This window comes from Salvia splendens, chromosome 7 (assembly GCF_004379255.2).
Source record: "Salvia splendens isolate huo1 chromosome 7, SspV2, whole genome shotgun sequence".
Lineage (NCBI taxonomy): Eukaryota > Viridiplantae > Streptophyta > Magnoliopsida > Lamiales > Lamiaceae > Salvia > Salvia splendens.
In genome coordinates this window covers 6,491,763-6,516,389 of record NC_056038.1, presented here as the reverse complement: position 1 = coordinate 6,516,389, position 24,627 = coordinate 6,491,763, and the positions used below count along the sequence as shown (strand labels likewise).

Here is a 24,627-nt window from a genome sequence, read left to right as displayed (position 1 = left end):
TAATAAAATTCCAGAGAATGAATAATAATTTTCGACCAAGATTTTAAACACAAATCAGAACCTCGCTCACTCTACTACTTCCCAGAAGTGAAGTTCAACATATATTACAAAATCATGATACACAAAATACACACGGCCTAAGTTTGGGTGAACCATTTTCATTCATACATGAAACAAGTGCTACAATGGCAAAGGTTGCAAGTTAGGAAGAAGATCAAATCTCGTGCGAGGGAGAGTTCTGTCGTCTTGAAGGACGAGCACCTCGAGCGTGCCGGACTCCCTCAGCCACGCTGTCACCACCGCCCCTGTCGATACGAACCTCCCGATGTTGCACTTGGCCACCTGAAACGGCGCCCCTATGCTCACCAGCAGCGCCTCTATCGCGCGCTTGAGCGCCCCGTCGCCCACCACCTTGCTGTGCTTGCCCCATCCAGTTAGTATGCTGACATTTTCCATCAACATTGAACATCAGTTGATGTAATATGCAATCAAGCCAATAGGCTTAACTATCTACACAATCTTTCTGTTGTAGTTGGAAATTCGATGAAAATTTGTAATTCGGCAGTTAACCATATAAAGTATCTATATGAATTATAGACAGTGAAACAACAACCTTAGCAGCCTTGGCAGCTCGTGGCCTTCGAACACAGTTGAGCGTATGTTGAGCAACCAGGCGTGGACCATTGCTCGCGCAGCGCCTGAGGACATGAGATGCAGATCAATGCAGGACTGCGTCCAGGTGTTTTCCCAAACCTCTCGACGTTTACCTTCAAGCACAACGAGCTGAGCGCCCCGTTTCTGGAAAATATAAAATTGCAGAGTAGAGTTTGATTATTATAAACTCTTTCGTATGATTGTTTTACTAGAATGTGAGGAAATTATAGCTAATATTAGCATGACTAATCAATACATCCACTCAAAAACTAGATTTATAAATAAATCACTATGTCATTGATACTGGGAGTGACAACAGCCAGAAAGAGATGAAATAAAGAGATATTATGCACTACAAGTTCGATTCTGCACATTTTATAAGAAAGCTAACATTTAGCCTTCCATTAATTTCAAATAGAGTTTGCAAATCGAAAAAAGGCCCTGTAATTGAAGTGATATGAAAGGGAGGCTTAGGAACACGACGGTTAGATGCTTTTCTCGCTCAATTCTTTAAGGCCATGTTTGGTTGGCGGGAAAGTAAAGTTGGCAAGGAAAATGATTCCTGCGAAAATGAATCCCGGGAATAAGATTTCTAATAACTTTACTTTCCAGTGTTTGGAAAATATCAAGATTTGAAAGTATATATTTGATTTAAACACTAAACTAAAAATATACTTATCATTTTTTATTTATAAAAAATAATAATACATATTATTTAATAAATTATTAATTACAAATGATAATAATTATATTATTTTATTTATTATTACGATGGATAGTTTAAATATGGATTATACATCATAATATATAATAATATAATAATAAATAAGATTATTATTATTATTATTATTATTTACTTAATTTTTAATTGAATAAATTTTATAATTTAAAATTTCACTACAATTTTATTGTTAATTACTAATTTATAAATTAATAATTATTATATTATTATAATATTATAATTATATTTAATTATTTAATAAATTATTATTATTATGATAATAAAAATAAAAATAAATATTAATAATATAGTTAAAATTATGATAATTTGAATTATAGTTATTTATTATCCTGAAATTAAGTATGGTTTATACTTTTAAATTATTTTTAAAACATTGTAATAAATAATAATAATGATGATGATAATAATAATAATAATAATAATAATAATAATAATAATAATAATAATAATAATAATAATAATAATAATAATAATAATAATAATAATAATAATAATAAATTGTACTATATTGCATTAAATATGTAAGAATCCTAAAACTGAGAAAAAGAATACCTAAGAAAAGTTAGGATTCAGAATCCTGGAAAGTTGTACTAACTTTCCTTGTTTCAGGATTTTGATTACTTTCCCAGTTTGATTAAAAACGGAAACAAACACAGGAATTTAAAATTTAAGGAATCAGATTACTTTCCCAGACAGAATCCTGGCAACCAAACATGGCCTAAGAGTTTTATTGCCAGTAGCTAATAGTTCTCATATACCTAAGCATGTCCAATATTCAAGCACAACATAATGTGCTCTAAATATCTAAAATCTAGAAAAATCACTATCTTTGATATTTTCTGACATGAAATTAATGGAAAAATGATAATCAGAAGAACAAGAACATGCAGTTGTTCTGAAGCATCAATAATATTTCACTCAACAAGTAGATTACCTGGCCAAAGTGCCACAGCATGTCAGTCAAAGCATTGTAAAAAGCCGAAGCCGTTGAGGAATCCATCCGCTTCACCTCATCAAAGAGCGATAAAGCTTGGGACCAAGTGTGCTCGTTGTGACCCATTAGGAGTCCATATGCCACTCCATAAACTTGATTATCAAAAAGCCGCAGTTCCTCCAGCAGCAACGAAGCTTCCTCGAATGAGTTGCACCGGCTGCAACCACAAAAAAATGTTACGACCATCAAATCAACAAAATTTTTCAAGGATGCATTTAACCAAATCAAGCCTCAAACCAGATTATTAATCAGAAAAACATTTAAGGCCTATAGATAACTTCGAACTTCTCAAAACAATGAATAAAGTGCAAAAAATGAATAATGTCTCCCGAAGAACTCAATATGTATTACCGGAAGCAAATAATGCACAATATGGCACATAAGAGATAACAAAAAGATATCTGCATTTTTATGCATACCTGCAAGCATTTAGGATTGCTGAGAAAGTAACAACATTCGGCTTTATTTTCATCTCATGCATCTTGCGGAAAATACCTAACACACACCGGAAGTCCTTTCTTGTCCTCTGGTCTTGCTTCACATTTCCAGATTTACCACAAGCCAACTGCTTAAAAACTTCAATGATTTGGTCATCTTCCTTAACAACCATCTTACCATCAGTATAAGTTAGTGAATTGGAGGATTCAATCTGAGTTTCTGCATAATCAACAGTTTCTGTTTGACCAAAGGCATTGATGATCGAATTGTAGGTGACAACATTAGGCTGGATCCCATCCCGCATCATCTCATCTAACAACAATGCACACGATTCCACCAGCCCCTTCTTGCACAATGCATCAATCAGATTGCTGTAGAAAACAACATCCGCCTTAAGGCCCTGTCGTTTGAATTCTGTGTAAGCCTCCGTTGCCTCTTTGTACAAACCTCCTTTACAAAAACCGCTTATCAAAGCCGAGTAAGTTAGCAAGTTAGGACACAGATTCCCTCGTTTCATCTCCACAAACAGCTCCTTGACCTTATCATACATCCCCTGCTTCCCGAATCCATCCAACAGGGAATTGTACGTGACAACATCCTTCTTAATCCCGATGCTCTCCATCTCCTTCCCAACAGCAAAAGCCTCGTTGAATCTCCCAAGATTCGCATAAATAGCCAGCAAGGTGTTGTAGGACACACGGTCCAGCTTGATACCAGCAAGCTTCATCTCATTGAACAGATTCAGCGCTCTGTCCATTTTCCCTGACTTGGCACATCCACGGATCATAGTGCTATACGTCACCTCATTAGGGAACACACTCTTGGCAGCCATCGTTGCCATTATCTCAAAAGCAACATCAATGTGCCCCCCATTGCACGCTGCATCCAATAATGTGTTATACGTGTATATATCTTGATCGATACGTCTATGCACCATCTCATCAAACAAGCTCCTCGCAACTTCCCACAGCCCCGCGCCACTACAAACTGCAAGAAGCGAGTTGTAGGTGATCCTATCGGGCAAAACCCCGTTTTCCAGCATATCATTGAATATCTCCGAAGCCCTCTTGTAATTAGCCCCCCCTTTGCCACAAGCATCTATCAAGGCATTATAAGTCACTAAATTCGGCTTCAAGCCCGAGTCTTTCATACTCCTAAACACCCCGATCGCCTCATCACAGCACCCGCTCTTCGCATAGGCGCTAATGAGAGCGGAATAGGCGTAAACGGTGTTGCCATAGCCCTCGCTGACAGCAACATCAAACACATTTTTAGCTAAATCAGCTTTCCCCAATCTACCAAGAGTACTAATCATAGAGCTAGCAAGTTTCCCCTTTTCATTCCTTCTCTTTTCAAGATTGATTGCGAATTCAAAGCATCTCATCGCGTTGACCCAATCCCCTCTATTCCCCAATTCCCTCAACAAGAATGTGTAATCATCAGATGCGCGCAGCTTGGGCTGAAATTCAACTAGAATATCATCGATGTTACTCACCTCGCCGCCGCCGCAGCTGAGGGCGAGCTGGAGGGCCTCCTCCGCGGCGGCGGAGTGGCGGGAGGAGGTTGAACCTGACCGAGGGCGGCCGAAATGCATTTTTGAGACACATCTGGTGGAGCGGCGGCCGGAGAAGTCGGAGAGGCGTGGGAGGGCGGGCCTGGCGACGGCGGCGGCGGCGTGGTTGTTTAGAGAGACATGAGGGGGGCGCCAGCTCTGGTGGTGGTGGGAGGAGGTGGGGTGGTGGTGGTTGGGAGGGTGGTGAAGGTGGTGGTTCTGGTAGGGTTTGGCGGCGGTGAGTGTACAGTGACCTGGCGGAGTTGAGGAGGCCATTCAAGATAAATGGATTGGGTTTTTTGGCCTTTCTCTGCCCCCTGTTTTTACTCTATTCAGTAGAAAGAGAGAGAATCACCAAAATCTTTTTTTTCCATTTTTTAATGCAAACTGTGAAGTGGAACAGTGAAAGGCCGAAGGCGGAGATTCATATGCTTGTTTTAGCATTTATATTTCCGTCATTATTATTTTCGACCGAAAAGATTTTGTGGTTCGGAATATGGCACGAGATTGGGGAGAGTTGGTGGTGGAATAGCACTCGCTTAATATGTTCGTGACCTTCACGAGCGCCTAGTCTTGGTATATGACCCTCGTGCTTAATTTGACGTTTTACAACGGATTGACTTCAACAACCACGGAAATCTTATAATTGTGGATGAATGACGCCATATGAAACAACTATTAATAAGTCGTGATATGCAAAGATTGATGCCACAAGCAATTTGTGAAAAGTCAGTTATAAATTGAAAATTTGAAAGAGAACTAAAGAGATACTCCCTCCGTCCCACTTTAGGAGTCCCGGTTTACGATCTTTTAGTGTCTCACTTTAGGAGTCCCGGTTGGAATATTCTATAAATGGTATTAGGCCCCACAATCCACCAATGTTTTAAAAACTGGACCGGACCGGTCGGTTCAACCGCGAACCGGTAGGTGGTCCGGTCCGGTTAGCACTATAAATCCAAGTGACATGTTCAACCGCCATGAACCGCCGAAACCGGCCGGGAACCGGAAACCGGTTCAAATGCTTTTCAAAATTTTTCCATAAATGGTATTAGGCCCCACAATCCACCAATGTTTTAAAAACCGGACCGGACCGGTCGGTTCGACCGGTTCAACCGCGAACCGGTAGGTGGTCCGGTCCGGTTAGCACTATAAAACCAGTGACATGTTCAACCGCCATGAACGGCCGAAACCAACCGGACGGACCGGTCTGGCGGGGAACCGGAAACCGGTTCAAATGCTTTTCAAAATTTTATTCTAAAATTTTGGCCTTGATAGGGGACGAACTCAAAACCTCCCGGTGAACTTACCAACAATTCTACCACTACACCACAAGGACTTCTTGGTAGTAATATGAACATAAATTATTTTCATATGTCAAACACGAAATATTTATCTATATAAACTAATAATCCGTGTTTAATACGTATATATGTATATTAAGAATATGTGATTAATTATATTAAAAGTTTACTACTATTTGATTATATACTAGGAGTATTTACTAAATATATATTTTTAATTTATGTTTATTCATATATCTTTGTGTATAATATTATTTTGCCGCATTACTTTTTGAAAATAATACTATGAACTTATTTATTTTTATACATAAATATTAAAATTTTTATTTACAATAACTTACTACTAGTATAATTTATATATTTAATTATATTTGTTGATAAAAAATTAAGAAAATTCTATCATTCACTAAAAATATATTTTTTTTAATTTTATATTCTTTTAAGATAATTCATTTTAATTTTATATATTCTTTTAAGAAATTGTTAATTTTAATATATTTCTTATATTTTAATTATACTTTTACAATCACTAATGTTTTATAATATAGGATTTTATAATTATACATAGAGTTTAATACTAGTTTTTAATATTGTGTATTATAATTTATTATTGTATTTAAACTTAACGTCATTAAATATTCTAATATAGTAGTACAAGACTTGTTTTCTATAATAATACTATTAAATGTATAATACTATAATATTTATTGATAAAACATTTGATTAAATTTTATTATTTACTACTAAATAAATAAATATATATATAAATAGTATTCCGGTTCAACCAATGGTTCGACCAGTGAACCAGTAATGACGTCGGTTCGCTTGCCGGTCCGGTTTTTAAAACATTGCAATCCACTAATATTTTTCTACTCATATTTTATTATAAAACTAAAAAAGTAGGACTCACATTTCACTATTTTTTTTCATCAACTTTCCTTTACATTTCTTAAAACTCATTCCGAACTCAATTAAGACTACTAAAATGACAGGGGGAGTAGTATAAAACTCATGAAGGCACTTGTTATAAAATTAAAAGGCAATAAACTTGAAAGAAAACCTATGAATCTATTATAGAAGGATAGATAATTAATACTATATCTTTCCATCTATTTATTCTAATAAATAAGAAATCAATAAATAAATACCAAAACGAAATTGCTTGTCTCAAGTCTTGCAATTTTTGAAAATAATGACTCATATTATTATCTTGGGCTCGTTTCTTTACAGATATCAGTCCACTAACCTTTAATCATTGGTTCATTTGCATGTAGTAATTAAATTAATGCATTCTTAGACGCTTTAATCATTCATCTTTGTTGTGCCTCTTGGATAATTCTTGAGTGTAAATATTTTTTGAACTAATCTGTTTAATTTATCCTTGAACTTCTTCGCTCGACTTCTAGTAACTCAACGTCTGAACCAATGGATACTGTAATTTGTGATCCCTTATTAGCTGCATCACCTTGTACCTTATAAAATCGAGTGCATCTCATTACCAATCGAATACTTATAATTTAATAGAAAAATAATTTCAAATTTCGTTAAAATAGAAATATTTTAGGTAGACTATAGATCAGTGGAAATTTATGTAGATATATATATGATTTTCTTAATAAGTGTATTTGAACAATTAGATATGTTAGTAATTTTGAAATAAATACATTACATTAATAATTAGGTGAAAATTTGCATAAAATTAATTCATTAATCCATATAAAATTCACTGATGCGAAGAACAAGTACTATATTTACTAATCACACCCTTGTCAAAGCTTAAGAGCATCTCCAGTGGTCAGCGAGCGAGCGGCTCGCCGATTTTTGGCGCTCGCCGAACTATTGCAGCCGGCGAGCGCCAAATCGGCGAGAATTTCGGCGAGGGTACGCCGATTCCCGGGCGCTCGGCTCGCCGCTATTGCAGCCCCCGATCGGCGAGGAACCGACGAGCCAAATTTTTTTTTTTTCGAAACACTATATATACCCGATTTGCACGACATTTTCATCTGAAACACTTGTTTTAACGAGTACTCTCTCTTTCTTAATGTATTTTTAAAATTTTAATATTATTAGAGAATTTTCCCGTATATGTGTCGTAAATTTAATTCCGTATTTTGTATGATTGTTTAATTATTTGTTTTTAGTGCTGATGATGTGGCAAAGGCTATTGTTGGGCTATTGCTTGTCCAGTTGCTTGTTCAACTGATGTGGCAGGAGGAATTTAGTGCTGCTGATGTGGCATGGCTGGGCTATGGCTGGGCTATTGCTTATCCGCTGACCTCCGGAGATGCTCTAATTCATGCGATTTTCACTCTTATTCCATTGGTCTCCCGGTCTTGTCGCCCGCATCTAAAATCTGAATGCGACAATAGGAAAAAAAAAAGGAGCCTAGAATAAAAAAGCGAGAAAATTTCAAAATCAGAAGATTTACTAAAAATAATACTACTACTAGTTTACACTTCACACTCGTCATCTTCTTTATAGATTTTTGTTTAAAAAATCTTAGGTGTCATGCACACCTTGGTTTTTCTTCATACAGACCAAGTAAAATAAAAAATAATAATAAAAGAAGATTGAAGAAAGAAGTAGCATAAGAAATTCTCCAGGCTTTACAAAGAGAAAGCTTCATTGAATTCCTACATGCCAATTTTGTTTCTTTCATTATTCATTTTTCTATCCCTTTTACCCATGAAATGACATTCAACCTTCTCATAATATTATTCTTTTCATACCTATATTCATTCCATACATCAGCCGGCCCGCTGCTCTTGACATGCGGGCTCAATAGTGGGGGCACGGATGCTGACGGGCGGAAATGGGAGCCCGACACCAAGTACCTAGTCGCAGGCATGGACAAATCCGCGGCCACTAAATCTGATGTTCAAGACCCTTCTCTCCCATCCGTCGTGCCCTACATGTCGGCCCGGATTTTTCATTCAGGGTCCACATACCAATTTTCCCTCCAAAATCCGAGATCCCGCACACTCCTTCGCCTCCATTTCTACCCTTCGTCGTATCCAAATGTCGACGTTTCAAAATCCTACTTCGGCGTGGTGGCTGGATCGGTGTTGTTGCTCAACAATTTCAGCGCGCATATAACGGCGCAAGCTCTGTCTCAATCATATTTGGTGAAGGAATACTACCTGACGCCGTCTAAATCTCCGTTTCTCAATGTCACTTTCCAACCCGCCGAAAACTCCTTTGCTTTCATCAACGGCCTCGAGGTTATTCCGGCGCCGGAGATCTTCAATGCGGAGCCGCTTCTGGTCGGCTCCTACGTCGATGCCCAAACATTCTCGACGATCCCTGTCGTTAATTCAAACATGGAGACGATGTACAGGCTTAACGTCGGGGGGCAGTTCATCCCGCCGTTGAGTGATTCCGGTGGCCTGATGCGAATGTGGTACGACGATAGCGTCTACATCTATGGCGCAGGGCAGGGCGTGGCCGTGACGGCCAACGCCAGCATCGGTTACAAGAAGTTGCCGCCTTACACGGCGCCGTTAGATGTGTACCGGAGTTATAGATCTATGGGAGCCTACGTGGACGTGAACAAGGTGTCAAATCTGACGTGGAATTTCGAGATCGATCCTGGTTTTTTGTACCTTGTTAGGCTACATTGGTGCGATTCGGAGATGGTAAAAGTTAATCAAAGAGTTTTCGATTTGTTCATAAACAATATGACTGCGGCTCGTGAGGTGGACCTATTTGGCTTGACTGATGCCGTCGCTACTCCGATTACGAAGGATTATGTCGTCGTAACGGAAAACGTGACTGACGGCGGTTACCGGTTATGGATTTCATTGGCTCCGACTAATGGGACAATGCCTCAGTTCATGGATGTTCTTTTAAATGGATTGGAGATTTTCAAGATGAGTGACAACTTTGAAACCAATCTTGCCGCTCCTAATCCGTCGATTTCCGATTTAATGAGGAAAGGGCATAAGATGGAGCATAAGGATTTTGAAGAGAATGATTCCACAATCACCATAGCTTGTGGCGCGGGTGGGGCAGCCGCAGTTGGTGTCGCAGTGGCCGTGATGTGCATCCTCTGCCGAAGGAAGAAGAGGGCAGGGAGCAAGGGGGATTCGAGGACTAGTTGGTTGCCAATTTCTCGGAATTTGAATAATACTAATAACACCAAATCCTCTAGTGTGGTGGTGATATCAACTGACGCCGCGAGCAACTGTCGCTACTTTAGCCTAGTTGAGATCATAAATGCTACCAATAACTTGGATGAGTCCAACATTATTGGAGTTGGTGGTTTTGGGAAGGTATACAGAGGTGTGATTGATGGCAAAACAAATGTCGCAATCAAGAGGTCGAACCCATCTTCAGGGCAAGGAGTGAACGAGTTCCAAACAGAAATCGAGATGTTGTCGAGGCTAAGACACAGACATCTAGTCTCATTGATCGGATTCTGCGAGGACAACGGTGAAATGATCCTAGTTTATGATTACATAGGGCGCGGGACGTTGAGAGAGCATCTCTACAACGGCAACAAAACCACCCTATCGTGGAACGAGAGGCTCAAAATATGCATCGGGTCGGCCCGTGGGCTTCACTACCTCCACACGGGGTCAAAGTACACCATCATCCACCGAGACGTCAAGAGCACCAACATCCTCCTCGACGAGAAATGGGAGGCGAAGGTGTCCGATTTTGGCCTCTCGAAGACCGGTCCGACGATGAGCAAAGGCGACGTCAGCACGGCCGTGAAAGGCAGCTTCGGGTATTTGGACCCTGAGTACTTCAGTAGGCAACGACTGAGTGAGAAGTCCGACGTGTACTCGTTTGGAGTGGTGTTATTCGAGGTGCTGTGCGCGAGGCCTGCTCTGTGCCCGAACCTGCCGCAGGAGCAGATAGGGTTGGCCAGTTGGGCCCCGCGGAATGTGAAGCTTGGGAAGTTGGAAGAGATAATAGATCCGGAGTTGAAAGGGGGGATCTCTTTAGATTCCGTAGCGAAATTCACTGACGTGGCGACGAGATGTTTGGCCGATCACGCCGGCGATCGGCCCACCATGGGAGATGTCTTGAGGAATCTAGAAATGGCGCTCCAATTGCAACAGAAATACATGGCCGACGGAGATGATGGGTCCACCACTAGTCAACAAATATTACCACGTGATATTGACGAAAGTAGACCTAATTATCATGAAAATAATGATCTCACTTTTTCGCTCTATGTTAATGAGCAAGGTCGTTGAGTTTTATGTCTGCAATTCACATTTTGTCTATATACTCCATTACCCAATTCGGATATAAATGAGGCGTTCTTTATAATAATAATAATAATGAGGTTCATTCAATGCAACCCAACATAACTTTAAGATTTGACAATGTATACATCATTTTTTTGGTGGTAATCATTAAAATTAAAAGTAATAAGTCATTGCAGTCATATGGTTGGAATAAAATATGAGTCGGCATTTTATAATAAGTGCTCCAGTCCAGATTGATCGACATTAACTAACGATTTGTTTTCTAAATTTGGTTCATGTATAAAAAAAGGGAATTTTGCGGTATCAATCGAAAAATCAAATTGCTAAAAAGTTAGAATAGTAGTCCCAATACATAATTAGAGCAACTATTAGATAAAGAAACAAAAGGATGAGTTTTGATGTATTTTGAAAATATGGAATTAACTGTAATGATGTTTTGGTTTATTCCGGGTTTTCAAATTTGTATTATAAACTAAAATACTTTTATAGTGAACTAAACCACTTTTATAGTGAACTTTGTGTTTTCAAATTTAAAAATCATAAACCCATTACTATAATGACGTTTGGTTTAATCAGTGTCATCAACTAAAATGCCTTTATAGTGAACTGAAACATTCTTACGGTGAATTACAACACTTTAGTGGATTTTATGTTTTCAAATACTACTACAAATTACAAAATTTTAAAATTCAATCTTAACTTATTTTTTAATTTTTGTGGTTCAAATTTTAATCTCTAATTTAAATAGAGGTTGCCTATATCACTGGTCAAATAAAATTTGGTCCAAATTTCATATAAACAATTCGAAATATGAACACTTCAATTATTTAGAGGAAGCGCACACGTAAAATAAAAAAATAGGAATACGAATAAACTAACGAAATGGTGAAATCGTGGTGGAATATTCAATCAAACACGGCCTTAGGTAATAAACTAACGAAACCGCCTTGCTGTCGCTGAATCAATCTCAGGCACAGTGATAGTAAACGCAATTCCGCTTCCCTCTTTGAACTTTCTTCGTCCAACGCGGCGATGCTTCTTCGAGCCCAGCCTCTCGGGCTTCTTCTCATCGCGGCTGTATTGTTATTCCCGGCCCGGATCAGCTCGCACCACGAATCCGGGCCGTGGCACTGCGACTCGGACGCTGGGATACGAATCCGGTCCCAATTCCGGCCGGGCATCATCACCGTCGACGGGAAGGTAGACGATTGGAGCGGCGTTTCCGGGTCGGATTTCGCACTATTGCCCGCTCTCGACCCCGATGCTGACAAGGAATACAATGCTGGCAGATTGACTCTCAAGGTCTCTCAACTTAAGCTATTGATGGATTTTTTTGTCCTTTTTGTGTGTTGGATGAATTGATTTGTGAGGTTTTGTTCCTTCTTAGGCAGTGCATGACGGGAACGAAGCGTATTTTATGTTGCAAATTGATGGGAATTATGCCTACACTCAAGGGTACGATTTTAGAATTTTAGTTGAATTTTCTGTGTATCAATTTTTAGGTTTTTGAGTTGAGTGGAACAATAGTTCACTTTTGCTTGGATTTTGTTTTTCTGTTACCTGATTTGATTTAGTACTACTATTAGATGAAGTTACTTGTGTTTGTGGCATGAGTTTGCAAATGCAGTTCAAAGGTTTCATTAATTTATCTGTAATAATTATTTTTGTATAGTATTTCGGTAACGATGCCTTTTAAGTTGTGAAATGCCAATGAATTGTGTTTAGACCGAGTCTCTTGTAGATTAGAGCGGGAGTCTTAATCGCGATAGCCTTACTCTGTAACCGCCATCACAGATTATGATTTCCATTTTCATGAAAGGGTGAATAAACTTTGTAGGAACTGCTATGTTTGTTTTAAGGTAGTACAGAGTATATAATTTTGCTTAAGAATCTAATCTATTTTCCTTGAGACCTTATGCTCGTTCATTTTATGGTAGGAGCTGATTTCAACTCCATCTTGTCTCCTGCAGTGACGATACTAGATGTGCATCCGTTGCTCTAATGTTTCAAATTGGTGAAAATGCAACCTACCATAGAGTAAGTCAACTGTGATTTTCCTACATGTTTGGTTCTTGTTTGGCCTAATAACGTCTTATGTACTGAGAACTCTGTCTGCTGTAAGATGGGTGGCTGTGAGGAAGAACCAACTACTTGTACGAACAAGACTTGCCGAGGGCATGAAGTTGATATTGTGCACTTCTCACTTGGAACTGCTATTCCTGGAAGACTATATGGCGGAAATCCAGTCGACAACAAACAAGGATATGGAGGTGACAGGTAATGTATTTTAATGCTATTCAAATGTGTATCGGTATTCACATATGATCAGTTGGATTGCTGTACTCTTAATATTTGTGTTTATGTTTTGGTCTCAACTAACAGGTTCGGTCATTTGATCGATCTTTATGGCTGGAACCCGCATTGTAGATACCTTGATGGCCTTGGCCCTTCAGGTATTTGTACTTTCCTTTTCAAATCTATGGATTTTGCAACTTTGCATTTATTAATTGCACCCAGAATCCAGATTGCAACTCATTAATATTCGAACTGTGTCCACTGATGCACATTACCTTCAAATGTGGTTTGTTTCAGATGCTCTCCAAATTAGGCATGCAATTTTGCTTGTTGCATTATCAAGGGAATAATTTATGAAAGATGAATATAGTTAATAGCCCCATCTCTAGGATAAAAAACTTGGATAAGAGATCCCTTGAGTTTACAAAAGATTGTACATTCTTCATAAAATATTTCGTCTGAACTCCAATTTTCCATTAGCTCTTGTTGTGTCCATGTAGGTCGGGTGTAGAAGATAGTTCTTAGGTAGTAGCAATTTACCCTTCTCTATGGAATGGTTGTTTTCAGTATTTTTTCCAGTGAATAAGAAACAAATCCGCAAATTCAATTGCTTTCTCAGAACAGGGTGGCTTGAGGCATCATCAGTAAATGTTGAAACTATTATGGCAACCCCCCTGATAAAGTAATCTAATATACATTCAATTTATTATCTTTTCTGATTACGTGTGTGCTCTATTCTGTTCATCGTAGAAAATGACACCTCAGCACAGAATGACTGGCAAGGATCATGGTGGCACAATAGCTTGACCGACCATTCGGGTAATCTAACTGGATAAGTTTCTATTCTATACTTGGGTTTCTGTATGCAGTATGTTAGTCTATTTTCTGCAATTGCATTAATTGCTTGCTGTTTCAGCAAGTAGACAAATTATAACTATGCACACATGCATATATAGATATTTCCGTGTTTGTTTTAGCACTGATAGAAGCCAAGTTTAATTAATTATTGATGAAAAAGTTCATTAATGCCTATCTGAATTTCAATGATATATGATGTCTACTCCAGCCCATCTCTTTTTTACTTATCATTTTCATAATTCCATACATTGGGAGCTATTCTTTGTCACATGGTGAGTTGTTCAAATCAAAGGTCACCATAGAGCGATGCTCTTCTTAATGTGTCTATGCTAGAGAAGCCTGTTAATGGTGATTACAGGCTTTTTCACTCTTATAAGGGGGGATGTTTTCTTACAAATCTTCTATTCAAGCAGGCTTTATAAACGAGGACAGCCCATATGCATCAGTAGGCCAAAAAGGAACATACTATTTTGAATTTTCAAGACCTCTGAGAACTAAGGATCATCTTCAGCAGGTACACTTAAACTAAGAGGATATTTAATGATTTGTTCCCTACGATTTGTCTAGCCCTTCACCATAACGACCATATATTATCCTTGATATGTCATTTTTGGATACTTTATACCGCATCAGAAAAGTGCAGCCTGAAACTAAGAGGATATTTGGTGACTTGTTCCCCACAATTTGTCGAGCCCTTCAGCATAACGAGCATATGTTATCCTTGATATATCAATTTGGATACATTATTATATCATAAACTTACAGCCTATGCCATGATCCCAATCAGAAATAGAAAAGAGGAATTTGATAACATTTTAACAAGCATAAAATTTTGTATTGTATTACTTGAACTACTTCATGCTCGTAACCAAGTTTTTGCTGTCTTGTAACATTGAAATGGGTTAAACAGGATGCTCAGTTCACCATCGGTAGGTCAAGCAAGGTATCGGCTGCATTCTGGTACCCGGAGGAAGGCAAACCATGGCACGGGTCTGCTCATTACTCGGTTAGCTGTGATTGGATTCTTCTTGATTTTGTATCAGCAGACAGTTCTGAGCTCACCAGCGCTTCTCAAGGCAGCTCGTGGGACTTTGCCACGACCTTCTCTCTCTTCTTATCTGTCGTGGCCCTCTGCCTCTCCATCATTGTAGGGCATCGACTTTCTACAACCACCAGAACAGCAAACTTCATCCCAATGGAAAATCTTTAGGTTAAGTGACAAATCATGGGTACCTTTTGAATTTTTTTTATGCGCACACACATTAGATCATAGTACAATTTACTAGTGGTAGTCATTCTTTTTGTTGTGTTTTTTTGTTTGTGTTTGTTTTTCTCTCTTTTTTAGTCTTATTCCCCTTAAACGAAATTCATGGATGGCAAATTTTGTACTTTGTAGTAATACATATGTAGTCCTTCCAACTTAGAGTGTCCACAATGGTGGCCCTTGAAGGCACCAAAGTTGGCCCGGCCACGAAATGTGGTTCTCCATGGCCCTCCGCAATGCTAAATAAACAAAAACAATGGCCACAAAATGTGGCCCTCTCCAAAAAAAAATTTAATTTGTTTACTTTTTTTTAATTATATTTTTTAATTTAACTACAACAAATTTAATTAGCCTAATAATTTGGAAAATAAACATAATTTAATAAAAAGCGAATTACAGACAAATTTTTGTCGTATTATAGATAAAGGAAAATTATACAACGAAAATTTTTTAAAAACACTACACAAAAAGACGCCACCCTTCCTACTCGGTGGCGTCATCGGAATCCGGCACGTCTTCATCACCACCCCCACTGGTCCGGTATTGCGGAGATTGTGGACTCCACATCTAATTTGGGAAGTTGCCGTATCCCGAGTCTCCATACCCCGGGGAATCACCATCACCACCTTGCATCTTTGGTAGGATTTTAATTAGGATTTTGTGGTGTTGAAGTGTAAAATGGAGTGGAAAAATGGAAATGGAAATGGTAGTATTTATAAAAGAATTTTCAAAAAAAAAAAAAAATTCGCTGCCCAGCCGCGTCCCGCCGCAGTGGAGGGCCGCGTGAAGGCCACAACCGCGGCTCCCTCGTGGCTCTCGGCCCTCAGCCGCGAATCGTGGCTCTCTGCAGTGGGGGCCGCGCACCCGAGCAACGGGCCGCGGCTCCCCCACTATGGACACTCTTACTCCATTTGAGAGAGATTTCAAGCTTTTTTTATATAAAAATCAATGTAGCATAAGATTGTGAAGAATGTGTGTTTCATAATGCACGAATGGTAATCCTACATTTGATCTAACAAGGTAACGACAACATTATTTTCTCATTCTTTTTAGAATATTGCTAATTTTGAAATGTATTATATGTGATCTAGTGGGTTATGACTTTCTCATTATTTTTAGTAATATTGCTAATTTTTGTTACCTAGAACTAGAAGTACAACTGTACAATAGAGTCAACATTTTTTCTTTAAATTTTACTACTCTTTTAAACCGATCAAAAGGTTGAAGAGAATTAGGAATTTTTACTCATAAGAATAATACGGCGTCGTATAACACACCATTAGGAAAGAGGTGGCCCGTCGATATTAAGGCCACCCGCAACGCGTCACGCAGGTGGCCCGTGTTTCGTTCCGCGGTGACGGAACCAGGGCGGGACGCGTTGCAGCGTCTCATCCCGTCACCAGCCCGTCACGCAACTCGTCCCGCCGCGACGAAACGCGGGACGGCTCGCCACGCGCCGAGGCGACGTGGCGCTCTCCCAGGCCATACGTGACGCCCACTCGCCGTCCCGCGAGTGGGCATTGTCACACTGACGCAATAATTCATTTTTTTTAAATCGGATTAAATAAAAATAATGTTAAACGGTAATATTACCGTTAATAGAGCTGTTTTTCCCTTTTTTTATTTTTTATTTTTTTACTCTATAAATACTCATATTTCATGCTCATTTCACACACAACTATACATCTATTCTTCCGAATTCATCTCCATTTTCTCTCCAATTTTCAGCTAACATCTCATCACAAAATGTCTGGCGACGGAAACTCCGGCGGTGGCGGCTCCGGCGCGTGGGATCTCAACGCGGCGACTGGGGAGCATGTACAACACATTGGGTGGTTCCGGTTCGTCGACGCCGGGCACGCCAGGGGGTATCAACCACCCAATTTTGATGTTGATGCATACGTCTGTCCCTCCGCCCCGCGGTATTCGCAGGGATTATCTCAGATTCAGGAGGATTATCCGGTTCAACCCACTCCGGAAGAAGGCCGAGGCGGGGGAGGAGGCCGAGAAGGGGAGGCTCCAGGGCGGAGGAGGATCTAGGCCGGCATCCGTACGGCGCCAAAGAAACGCTGGCGGTGTACAACGCCTGGATCAGCGTCTCGTACTATCCCATCGTCGGGAATCAACAACCCCGAAAGTACTTCTGGGAAAAGGTCACCGAGGCCTACCACGAGATTAAGCCGAAAAAAACTCCCCGCCGCACATATAAGATGCTCCGCGCTCACTTTGACCGAGTCGACAGAGAAGTCAAACGATTCTGCGGCATCTACAAGAATGAAGCGGCTCAGTACCAAAGCAGAGCCACGAGAGCCGACATTCTGAGGTCGGCTTTGCGGGTCTACTACGAAGACACCAGAAAACAATTCAAATATGCCGATGTTTGGGAGGTCGTCAGGGATGAGGAAAGGTGGGCCGGCGGTGTGCGGTCAAGCTCGGGCTCGACCTCGAAGCGCACGAAGCACACGGCGAGTGGCCAATACTTGTCTGGTGAGGGCGGTTCGGGCATCGGGCCACAAGAGTTTGCCTCGCAGGAGGAGGAGACCCCGGCAGACGATGCCGGGGGTCCTCCCGTGGGCGCCGTCGGCCGCAAGGGAGAAATGTGGCGAAGGCGGCTAGAGGGAGGAGGGGCCGAGCCGAATCAAGCCAGGCGGGCTCGGGCTCGGGGGTCCCTCGAACTCCCTTATGTCCATGTACATGACCGCCACAATGGCGGACACTTCCCGCTTTACGCCCACCCAATACGAAGCCTGGCTTAACGGAGTCCTGTTTATGGCGGCACAACTTGGTATCCCGCCTCCAAATGGCCTCACGGCACCTCCACCACCTTCGGGGGATGATTCGCCGACGGAGTAGTTTTTTTTATTTTCTATAAAATTATATTTTAAATTATGCAATTTTTATTTTTTTAGGATTTTAATTATGTCTTTTTATTTTTTTTGAATGTTAAGTTGTATTTTTATTTTATGTTAGTAATGTTATTTTATTTTTAATGAAGTATGTTTTTTATTAATTGAATTTGGTGAAAAAAAATGAAATTGAATGAATTGTAATTTAAGGGACGGAGGGTTGTAGTTTCCGTCCCTTAGTTAAGGGATGGAGTAAAAAAGTACAGTGGGACGCGCAAATAGTGTTTTAAGGGACGGTGGATGGACTAAATACCGATTGAATTCATTCTAGAATTTTGATTTTCTAATTTTAATGTGAAGTATACAAATTTCTCTACAGTGAAAAGGCGAAAACAAACGAACAAAATTTTGAAGTAGCATTTAAGGCAGTCGCCAATTTTCCTTCTTCGACTGCGTAATTCGCCGATAATTTTGTTCGGAGATATTAGAAGGAATTTGTTTATCGTTTCTTCGCCCTAGAGTAGATCAGGATCAGGTATTTTTCTCCTTCGAATTTTGTAAATCCTTAATCTCGTTACCGGTTAATGATATTTCGCGTTCATTTTCTCTGTTAGTATACGGAGTGTTGATTTTTTATATTGCGAATGATTTCGCATGAGTTTCAGGCAGGATGTCGATTTCGGTATTCTCGATGTGGCGTTGAAGTGTGCTCGTGTTGAATTCTTAGGTTTTGTTTGTCTGCTGCCGATGCTTCTGAAATTTAGTTGTTGATGCGTGATTTTGTTTTGTAGAGCTTGAGATTTGTAGTTTGTGCCCGATCATAATGGCGAGGATCAAACCTCAAGCTCTCTTACAACAGAGTAAGAAGAAGAAGGGCCCGAGTGGAGTCAGTGTTGTCACAATTGCAATTTACGGCATGGTGGTTGTTGTCATGACGTTTTTTCTTTTTGCTTCATACAGACACTGGGCTCAAAGGTCTTATTTCTGTCTTCTCCTTTTACTTTTTGTTGTTTTAACATAGCTAATCATGATTGGATGTACTGTATCCTTATGTCGTTGTTGCTTATTTTTGAATGCTGAGTTACCATTTAATGACCTATTTATGATTGGTGTTTCTGAATTGAATGCAGTGGATGAGATAGCTTTTTGTGAGATTAGGATGACCTAAGAATTGAGATGGTCTTTGTTGCTGTGAGAGTGGTTTATTTTCGTGAACTAGGTTGAATTCCTTTGGTGTTTGTAGTGTTACAGAAACAGATTTTTTGTTAAGGACATTTTATCTTCAGTCTATTATCGCATTTGTGTGGCCTTCACATGACAAAAATTGCCCAATTGATTTGCATGAAGTAAAAACTATGAGTTTGTTGGAGCAAGTGTCGGAGAAGTAGTTATAAATTACATACACATCACCTTTACCTCTTTTGCTTGTGTTAATCAGGTCAGCATATCCGACAGAGGATACATTCTCAAGTACAGAGGTATAATTGAAGCAAAACTATTTCTGCACTAATAGTTTACTCTGACGATTGAAGTTCTTGCGGTGCTGCTGATTATATGGTCATAAGTTTATTTTTCTTGATGTGATACAAACTTCCCTCCTAAATCACATGCAGCACTTATGCCCTTGTCTTAATTTGTTGCCATTTTCTTCTGAAATTGTATTTGTGTTTATTTGCAGCATGATAGTTCATTTGGAGATTCAAAGAAAACTGATATCCCCAAATATGCTGTAAGTTTATTGATACATTTTCGGATTAATGGATTAACTGCTCAGTGGTCTAGCATCTGAAAATGTTAGATTCATTACATTGAATATTTTCATGACGCAGTAAGATTTTTGTGAAGATTTATTTGCATACATCTCACAGTTTCATAGCTGGGAATTTTCTTTTAAGTTTCTATCTGATACCAGTTAGGAGTATTATATAAGCACACAGTTGCTATTAACGGCATAGTTTTAGTGAGGTTGGCATTAAAATATCTAGTCTAGTCCCTTTCCATTACTGGCTTTGGCTGTTCTCAGCTCCCTACTTTTCAATCTGATATTTTTTAATTATTCTTTGCCTTTCCTGAGATAGAAAACTTACACATGCGTTAACAGGTAATACAAACCTCAAAAGGCTCGGTTACTGTGGAACTCTACAAGGAAGGCTCTCCTGAAGTTGTTTACGAATTTGTTCAGGCGTGGTATGTTCCCTGCTGATAACTCGATAAACAAATTGCTATTAATACCCTGCTAAAGTTGTTTTACTTGCTTTCATGTTTGTAAGCACAATTTACCCAAGTTGCTGATTAATCTATTCCGATCTGCTACAATATTTTCTGAAATCTCAGTGTGGTGCATGATTTCATTATCCATTGTAATTTTCAGCCAAAATGGCCGCTTCAAAGGAATGCTCTTCAATCGTGTAATAAAGAACTTTGTAATTCAAGGAGGTGATGTCAATAGACCCGGAACCACTGAAGATTGGACTTCTAGGGGACAGCATTACAATCACCTCGATACAAGGTCAGCCTTATGCATGATCTGGCGTGCTCTCTCAAAGTCGACTTACTCTCATAGGCCACATCTACTGATACCGTATGTTTTTGTAGCCTTAAGCATGAAGCATTTATGCTGGGCACTTCCAAGACAAAACCTGATGGTGAGGTATTCGACCTTTTCATTACAACAGCACCTATCCCTGATCTAAATGAGAAAATCAATGTATTCGGACGCGTTATTAAGGGTGAAGATGTTGTCCAGGTAAAATATTTTTTGCCTACTATTCCCTAAAAACTTCACTCCGCTCTAGTTTTTGTTTCTTGGGCGAGCTAATTACTTCTGTTTCAAAGGGCTTTGTTATACAACTACGGCGCCATTCACTTTAACTGCCTCACTCTAATGGTTTTGATCAGGAAATCGAAGAAGCAGACACAGACGAGCATTATCGTCCTAAAGCACCCATAGGGATCACAGACGTCACCCTGAAAACAGAATAAGCGATGAAGGCCGGGTGTTTTGTTATAGCGTAGGATAAAATCATCTGAGTATTAAAGAAGGATCTTCTGACCGAGTCACTTTCTGTTCTTGTAGCCCCGTCACGTTATCCCGTTAAACCCGTGAAGCTCTCGTTCCCCACCTACGACATTCATTCGATCTATTTGTATAAACCTGTTCTGTTTAGCTTCACTTTTTATAATTTTGATTCTTTTTTCCTTTGTATACACTCGTTTTGTATATCATTTGTGTCTTTAAATCGGGGATTGGTATATTACTTCTTTCTCATTCATTTAGGCAACTAATTGAAGCTTATATTGTCACATATTCTACATACAAAGAGATGAAAATTCTATAATGAATGCATAATTCTTTAATTTTACAGATATAAAATCGTATACCAAAAATTTCCTACACAAAATTGAGAATGGATGGTACGAGGTTTATTTGGCAGCAGTTTTCATTAAAGAGAAACGCTTGCAATCAAGTCGTCAAGCTCAGTGCTTATTTCAACTCCATCCCGTACATTGCGTAATTTTTGGCCCGCGCCTGCATATATATGAAGCAACGCCTCGTAAAAATGGGTGTCGACACAGTTTATCCTCTTCATCAACTCGTAAAATTCCTCAGCGCGCTTTACATCGCTCTCTATGTTGAAGCACTCCAAGAATCTGTCTATGGTGTCTCGCCTTGGTTTCCACCCGTTGTTGACAGTTTCGGACGTGACCATTTCCATGAACTTCAAAGCCTGCTTGACGCCATGCCTTTTAAGGTCGAGATTCACCACTGTTTGGGCGGCATAGAAGAATTAATCTTCTGAGCATGCCCCGTAGAACTGACTCAGCTTCTTCACGCATATCGTGCCTCAGATACGCACCGAGGACTGTACAGGGCAACCTAGCATCATAACTGGAGAAAACTATGCATTCCTTCAACCCAAAGCTTGAGAGGACAGGAGTATCATTTTACTTTCAAATTCAAGACATTAAGCATCTAGATGAACACTACACTCATTAGTAGAGATTCTCAATGTAAGCATGGCATGGCATGGCATCTATGTAGGTGACAACATAGTTATAGTCTAAAACTCAATGATTCTAAAATCTCTATCATCATCTCCAAAACCAAAAACACCGAAACGCAACAGGAATTCGACAAATTCTTTTCTCGAAACATTGGGAATACAAAATTGAAATACAATTACAAACAGATATGGAAGTGAATAACCAGCAAATTAGCAGCAAGACAATCTCTATAAAATTAAGATCATGTTTAACAAAGTAAATTCCCCTGCGTACCTCGAGAATGGGGCGGTATCGTTTGAATCGGCGGAAGTCCTTGATCCACCTCTCCATCTCTATTCCCCAGAGCAGACAGTCTCTTGAATAAACTGAGCTCCTGCTGCTGATTTGTAGGTTTGGCCATGATTTAATGAATACGCCTCTCGTCTTGCTCGGAGAGGGCTTTACTCAGCTTTCCACTGTACAAATGGAAACGAGAGTACTTAGCAGTACCAAATTTCTATTTTGTTAGGACGACCTGAGTATTATCGAAATACTTTCTGCAAGATAATTCCATATTTTATGTGTATTGTAATTTGTAAACCATGTGAACGAAGATGATTTAAAAGTATACCATAACAAAACTAGTGGAATATTAGTTCGTCTCTGCTCCTCTTCAGTTTTGTGCTCAATTCTATTGTCTGTTTGTTTTAATTTCACAAATATACGAATTTTAAAAATGAATACTAGTATTATTCCCTTCGTTCCATAGTAATAAAGTTATTTTGTCATTTTGGTACATTCCATAATAATAGAATCATTTTCCTTTTAGTAAAAATCAGCACATTCTCACTTACTTTATTCTCCCTTATTTTATTATTTGTTCGTATCTTTATCCAGGGCGGAGCTAGGAAATTATATAAGAGAGAGGCCAAAATATAAACATAGTATATGTAAATATTTTTAAAATTTTTAACTTTTCTTCTCTTCTAAAACACTTTTCTCTATCGGTTGTAGAGACTTGCGTCTTAGACACTCCAACTGTTCTGAATTTTTGTATTCCTTTACAGAAGCCAACTAAGTTTTTTATGATTAACTATATGTTTGGACTTCTCGCTTTTTTTCGTAAGGGCAATACGATTTTTTTAGTAAAATACTAGGGGGCAATTTAATACAAAGAAACAGATTATAACAAAATTACATATATATTTTTGTATAAATGGAAACTTGAGGGGGGGCAATTGCCCCTTGTGAACATATACTAGATTCGCTCTTGTCTCTGCCTTTTTCATTTCCTACTTTATTACTTAACCCACTTAAATACTATAATTTTTTTTAATCTGTGTAAAAAAGAAGTGCTTCCACTACTATGGAACGGATGAAGTACTATTTTTAGGTGCCCAACAATAGTCTTACTTTGCAATTTAGTTTGTTCAATAATATTAGTGTAATTATTATTTAGAAATTTTTTCACCCACTCACTTTCACTAACATCATTACTCCCTCCATCCAAGATTAATTGTCATTCTTTGACCGGGCACGGATTTTAAGAAATGTAAAGAAAAGTTGATTGTAAATGTTAGTGTAATATGGGACCCACTTTTTATATTAATTTTATAATAAAATGTGAGTGAAGTGGGTTAGTGGAATGTGAGACCTACTTACCATTTATGGTAAAAATAAAGTGTGACAATTATTGAGGGACGGACCGAAATGGAAAAGAGTGACAATTAATCGGGAACGGAGGGAGTATATTTTATTAATTTTATATTGTTAAAATCCGTATAGTTTTCAATGTTCATTTTTTTTTTGTTTTTATAGGACCCGGAGAGTTTGATTAAGCTTATTTTATGGCTTAACTATCAAGAATCTAAGATTATTTGGGAAAATCTAAAAAAACTGATATAACAAATGAATAATATGGAGTTGGTCATATTATATCTCATAATTAAATATATTATATTTGGTTTATAAGTTTGAAGCTCCCAACTTCCTAAATAATCATGTGATAATAGTCATAGTCGTCCTTTAAATTAAACTAATCTCACAACTTAAATCTTATACTCCCTTAAAAAAATTCATTTTCCCATTTTTAGAATGTCCACATAAAGTCTCATTTCTAAAACTAGAAAGTTTCTCTTTCGGTATTTTGTTTACTTTTCTCTCTCTTGTCCTTTATTCACTTATTCTCTTATACTTTACCTACTTTTTCTCTATATCTTTTATAGCACCTTTAAATTCTTTACGGCACCAACTTTTTCTTTCTTTTTTTTTTTTCTATTTTATCAATTTCTTATTAAATTCATATAATTCATAAATAAGATATTTTTTAAAACAGAGTATAAAATTAAATATGGCAACTAAACTATAATCATTTATGGTTCAACTGTTTATATTTTGTAAAAGGGATAATGACATCTAATATCATGAAATTTTAAAAAATTTGGGTTTTTCCCACGAACTTTGAAATTGACAAATAATAT

At 38.7% G+C, this 24,627-nt stretch overlaps 4 protein-coding genes across 6 annotated transcripts; 3 read left to right on the top strand and 1 right to left on the bottom strand.

The window, feature by feature from the left end:
* On the bottom strand, positions 1–4,797 carry LOC121742205 (pentatricopeptide repeat-containing protein At2g31400, chloroplastic-like). The gene is made up of 4 exons (XM_042135284.1): positions 2,810–4,797; positions 2,331–2,547; positions 614–798; positions 1–442 (listed from the first exon to the last, which is right to left on the bottom strand). Exons 1-4 carry the CDS (start codon positions 4,654–4,656, stop codon positions 181–183), a joined length of 2,511 nt encoding a protein of 836 aa, XP_041991218.1. The 5' UTR covers positions 4,657–4,797; the 3' UTR covers positions 1–180.
* Positions 4,798–8,251: 3,454 nt separating this feature from the next.
* Positions 8,252–10,944, top strand: LOC121740842 (receptor-like protein kinase ANXUR1). The gene has a single exon (XM_042133472.1). The coding sequence runs from the start codon at positions 8,372–8,374 to the stop codon at positions 10,883–10,885; it is 2,514 nt and encodes an 837-aa protein (XP_041989406.1). The 5' UTR covers positions 8,252–8,371; the 3' UTR covers positions 10,886–10,944.
* Positions 10,945–11,796: 852 nt separating this feature from the next.
* On the top strand, positions 11,797–15,472 carry LOC121740843. Its single transcript, XM_042133473.1, has 8 exons — positions 11,797–12,202; positions 12,288–12,355; positions 12,871–12,937; positions 13,023–13,177; positions 13,283–13,353; positions 13,946–14,014; positions 14,467–14,567; positions 14,964–15,472. The coding sequence occupies exons 1-8, from the start codon at positions 11,933–11,935 to the stop codon at positions 15,261–15,263; spliced, it is 1,101 nt and encodes a 366-aa protein (XP_041989407.1). The 5' UTR covers positions 11,797–11,932; the 3' UTR covers positions 15,264–15,472.
* A 3,038-nt stretch (positions 15,473–18,510) lies between these two features.
* Positions 18,511–21,402, top strand: LOC121811300 (peptidyl-prolyl cis-trans isomerase CYP21-4-like). Of its 3 annotated transcripts, XM_042212132.1 has the most exons (9): positions 18,511–18,698; positions 18,829–18,890; positions 18,955–19,138; positions 19,602–19,641; positions 19,842–19,892; positions 20,265–20,350; positions 20,535–20,672; positions 20,759–20,909; positions 21,062–21,402. In XM_042212132.1, the coding sequence occupies exons 3-9, from the start codon at positions 18,987–18,989 to the stop codon at positions 21,143–21,145; spliced, it is 702 nt and encodes a 233-aa protein (XP_042068066.1). In that variant the 5' UTR covers positions 18,511–18,698; positions 18,829–18,890; positions 18,955–18,986; the 3' UTR covers positions 21,146–21,402. The 3 variants fall into 3 exon arrangements, with proteins under 3 accessions (XP_042068066.1, XP_042068065.1, XP_042068064.1); XM_042212131.1 differs by having other exon boundaries at positions 18,829–19,138; XM_042212130.1 differs by lacking the exon at positions 18,829–18,890 and having other exon boundaries at positions 18,512–18,698.
* Positions 21,403–24,627: the final 3,225 nt, after the last annotated feature.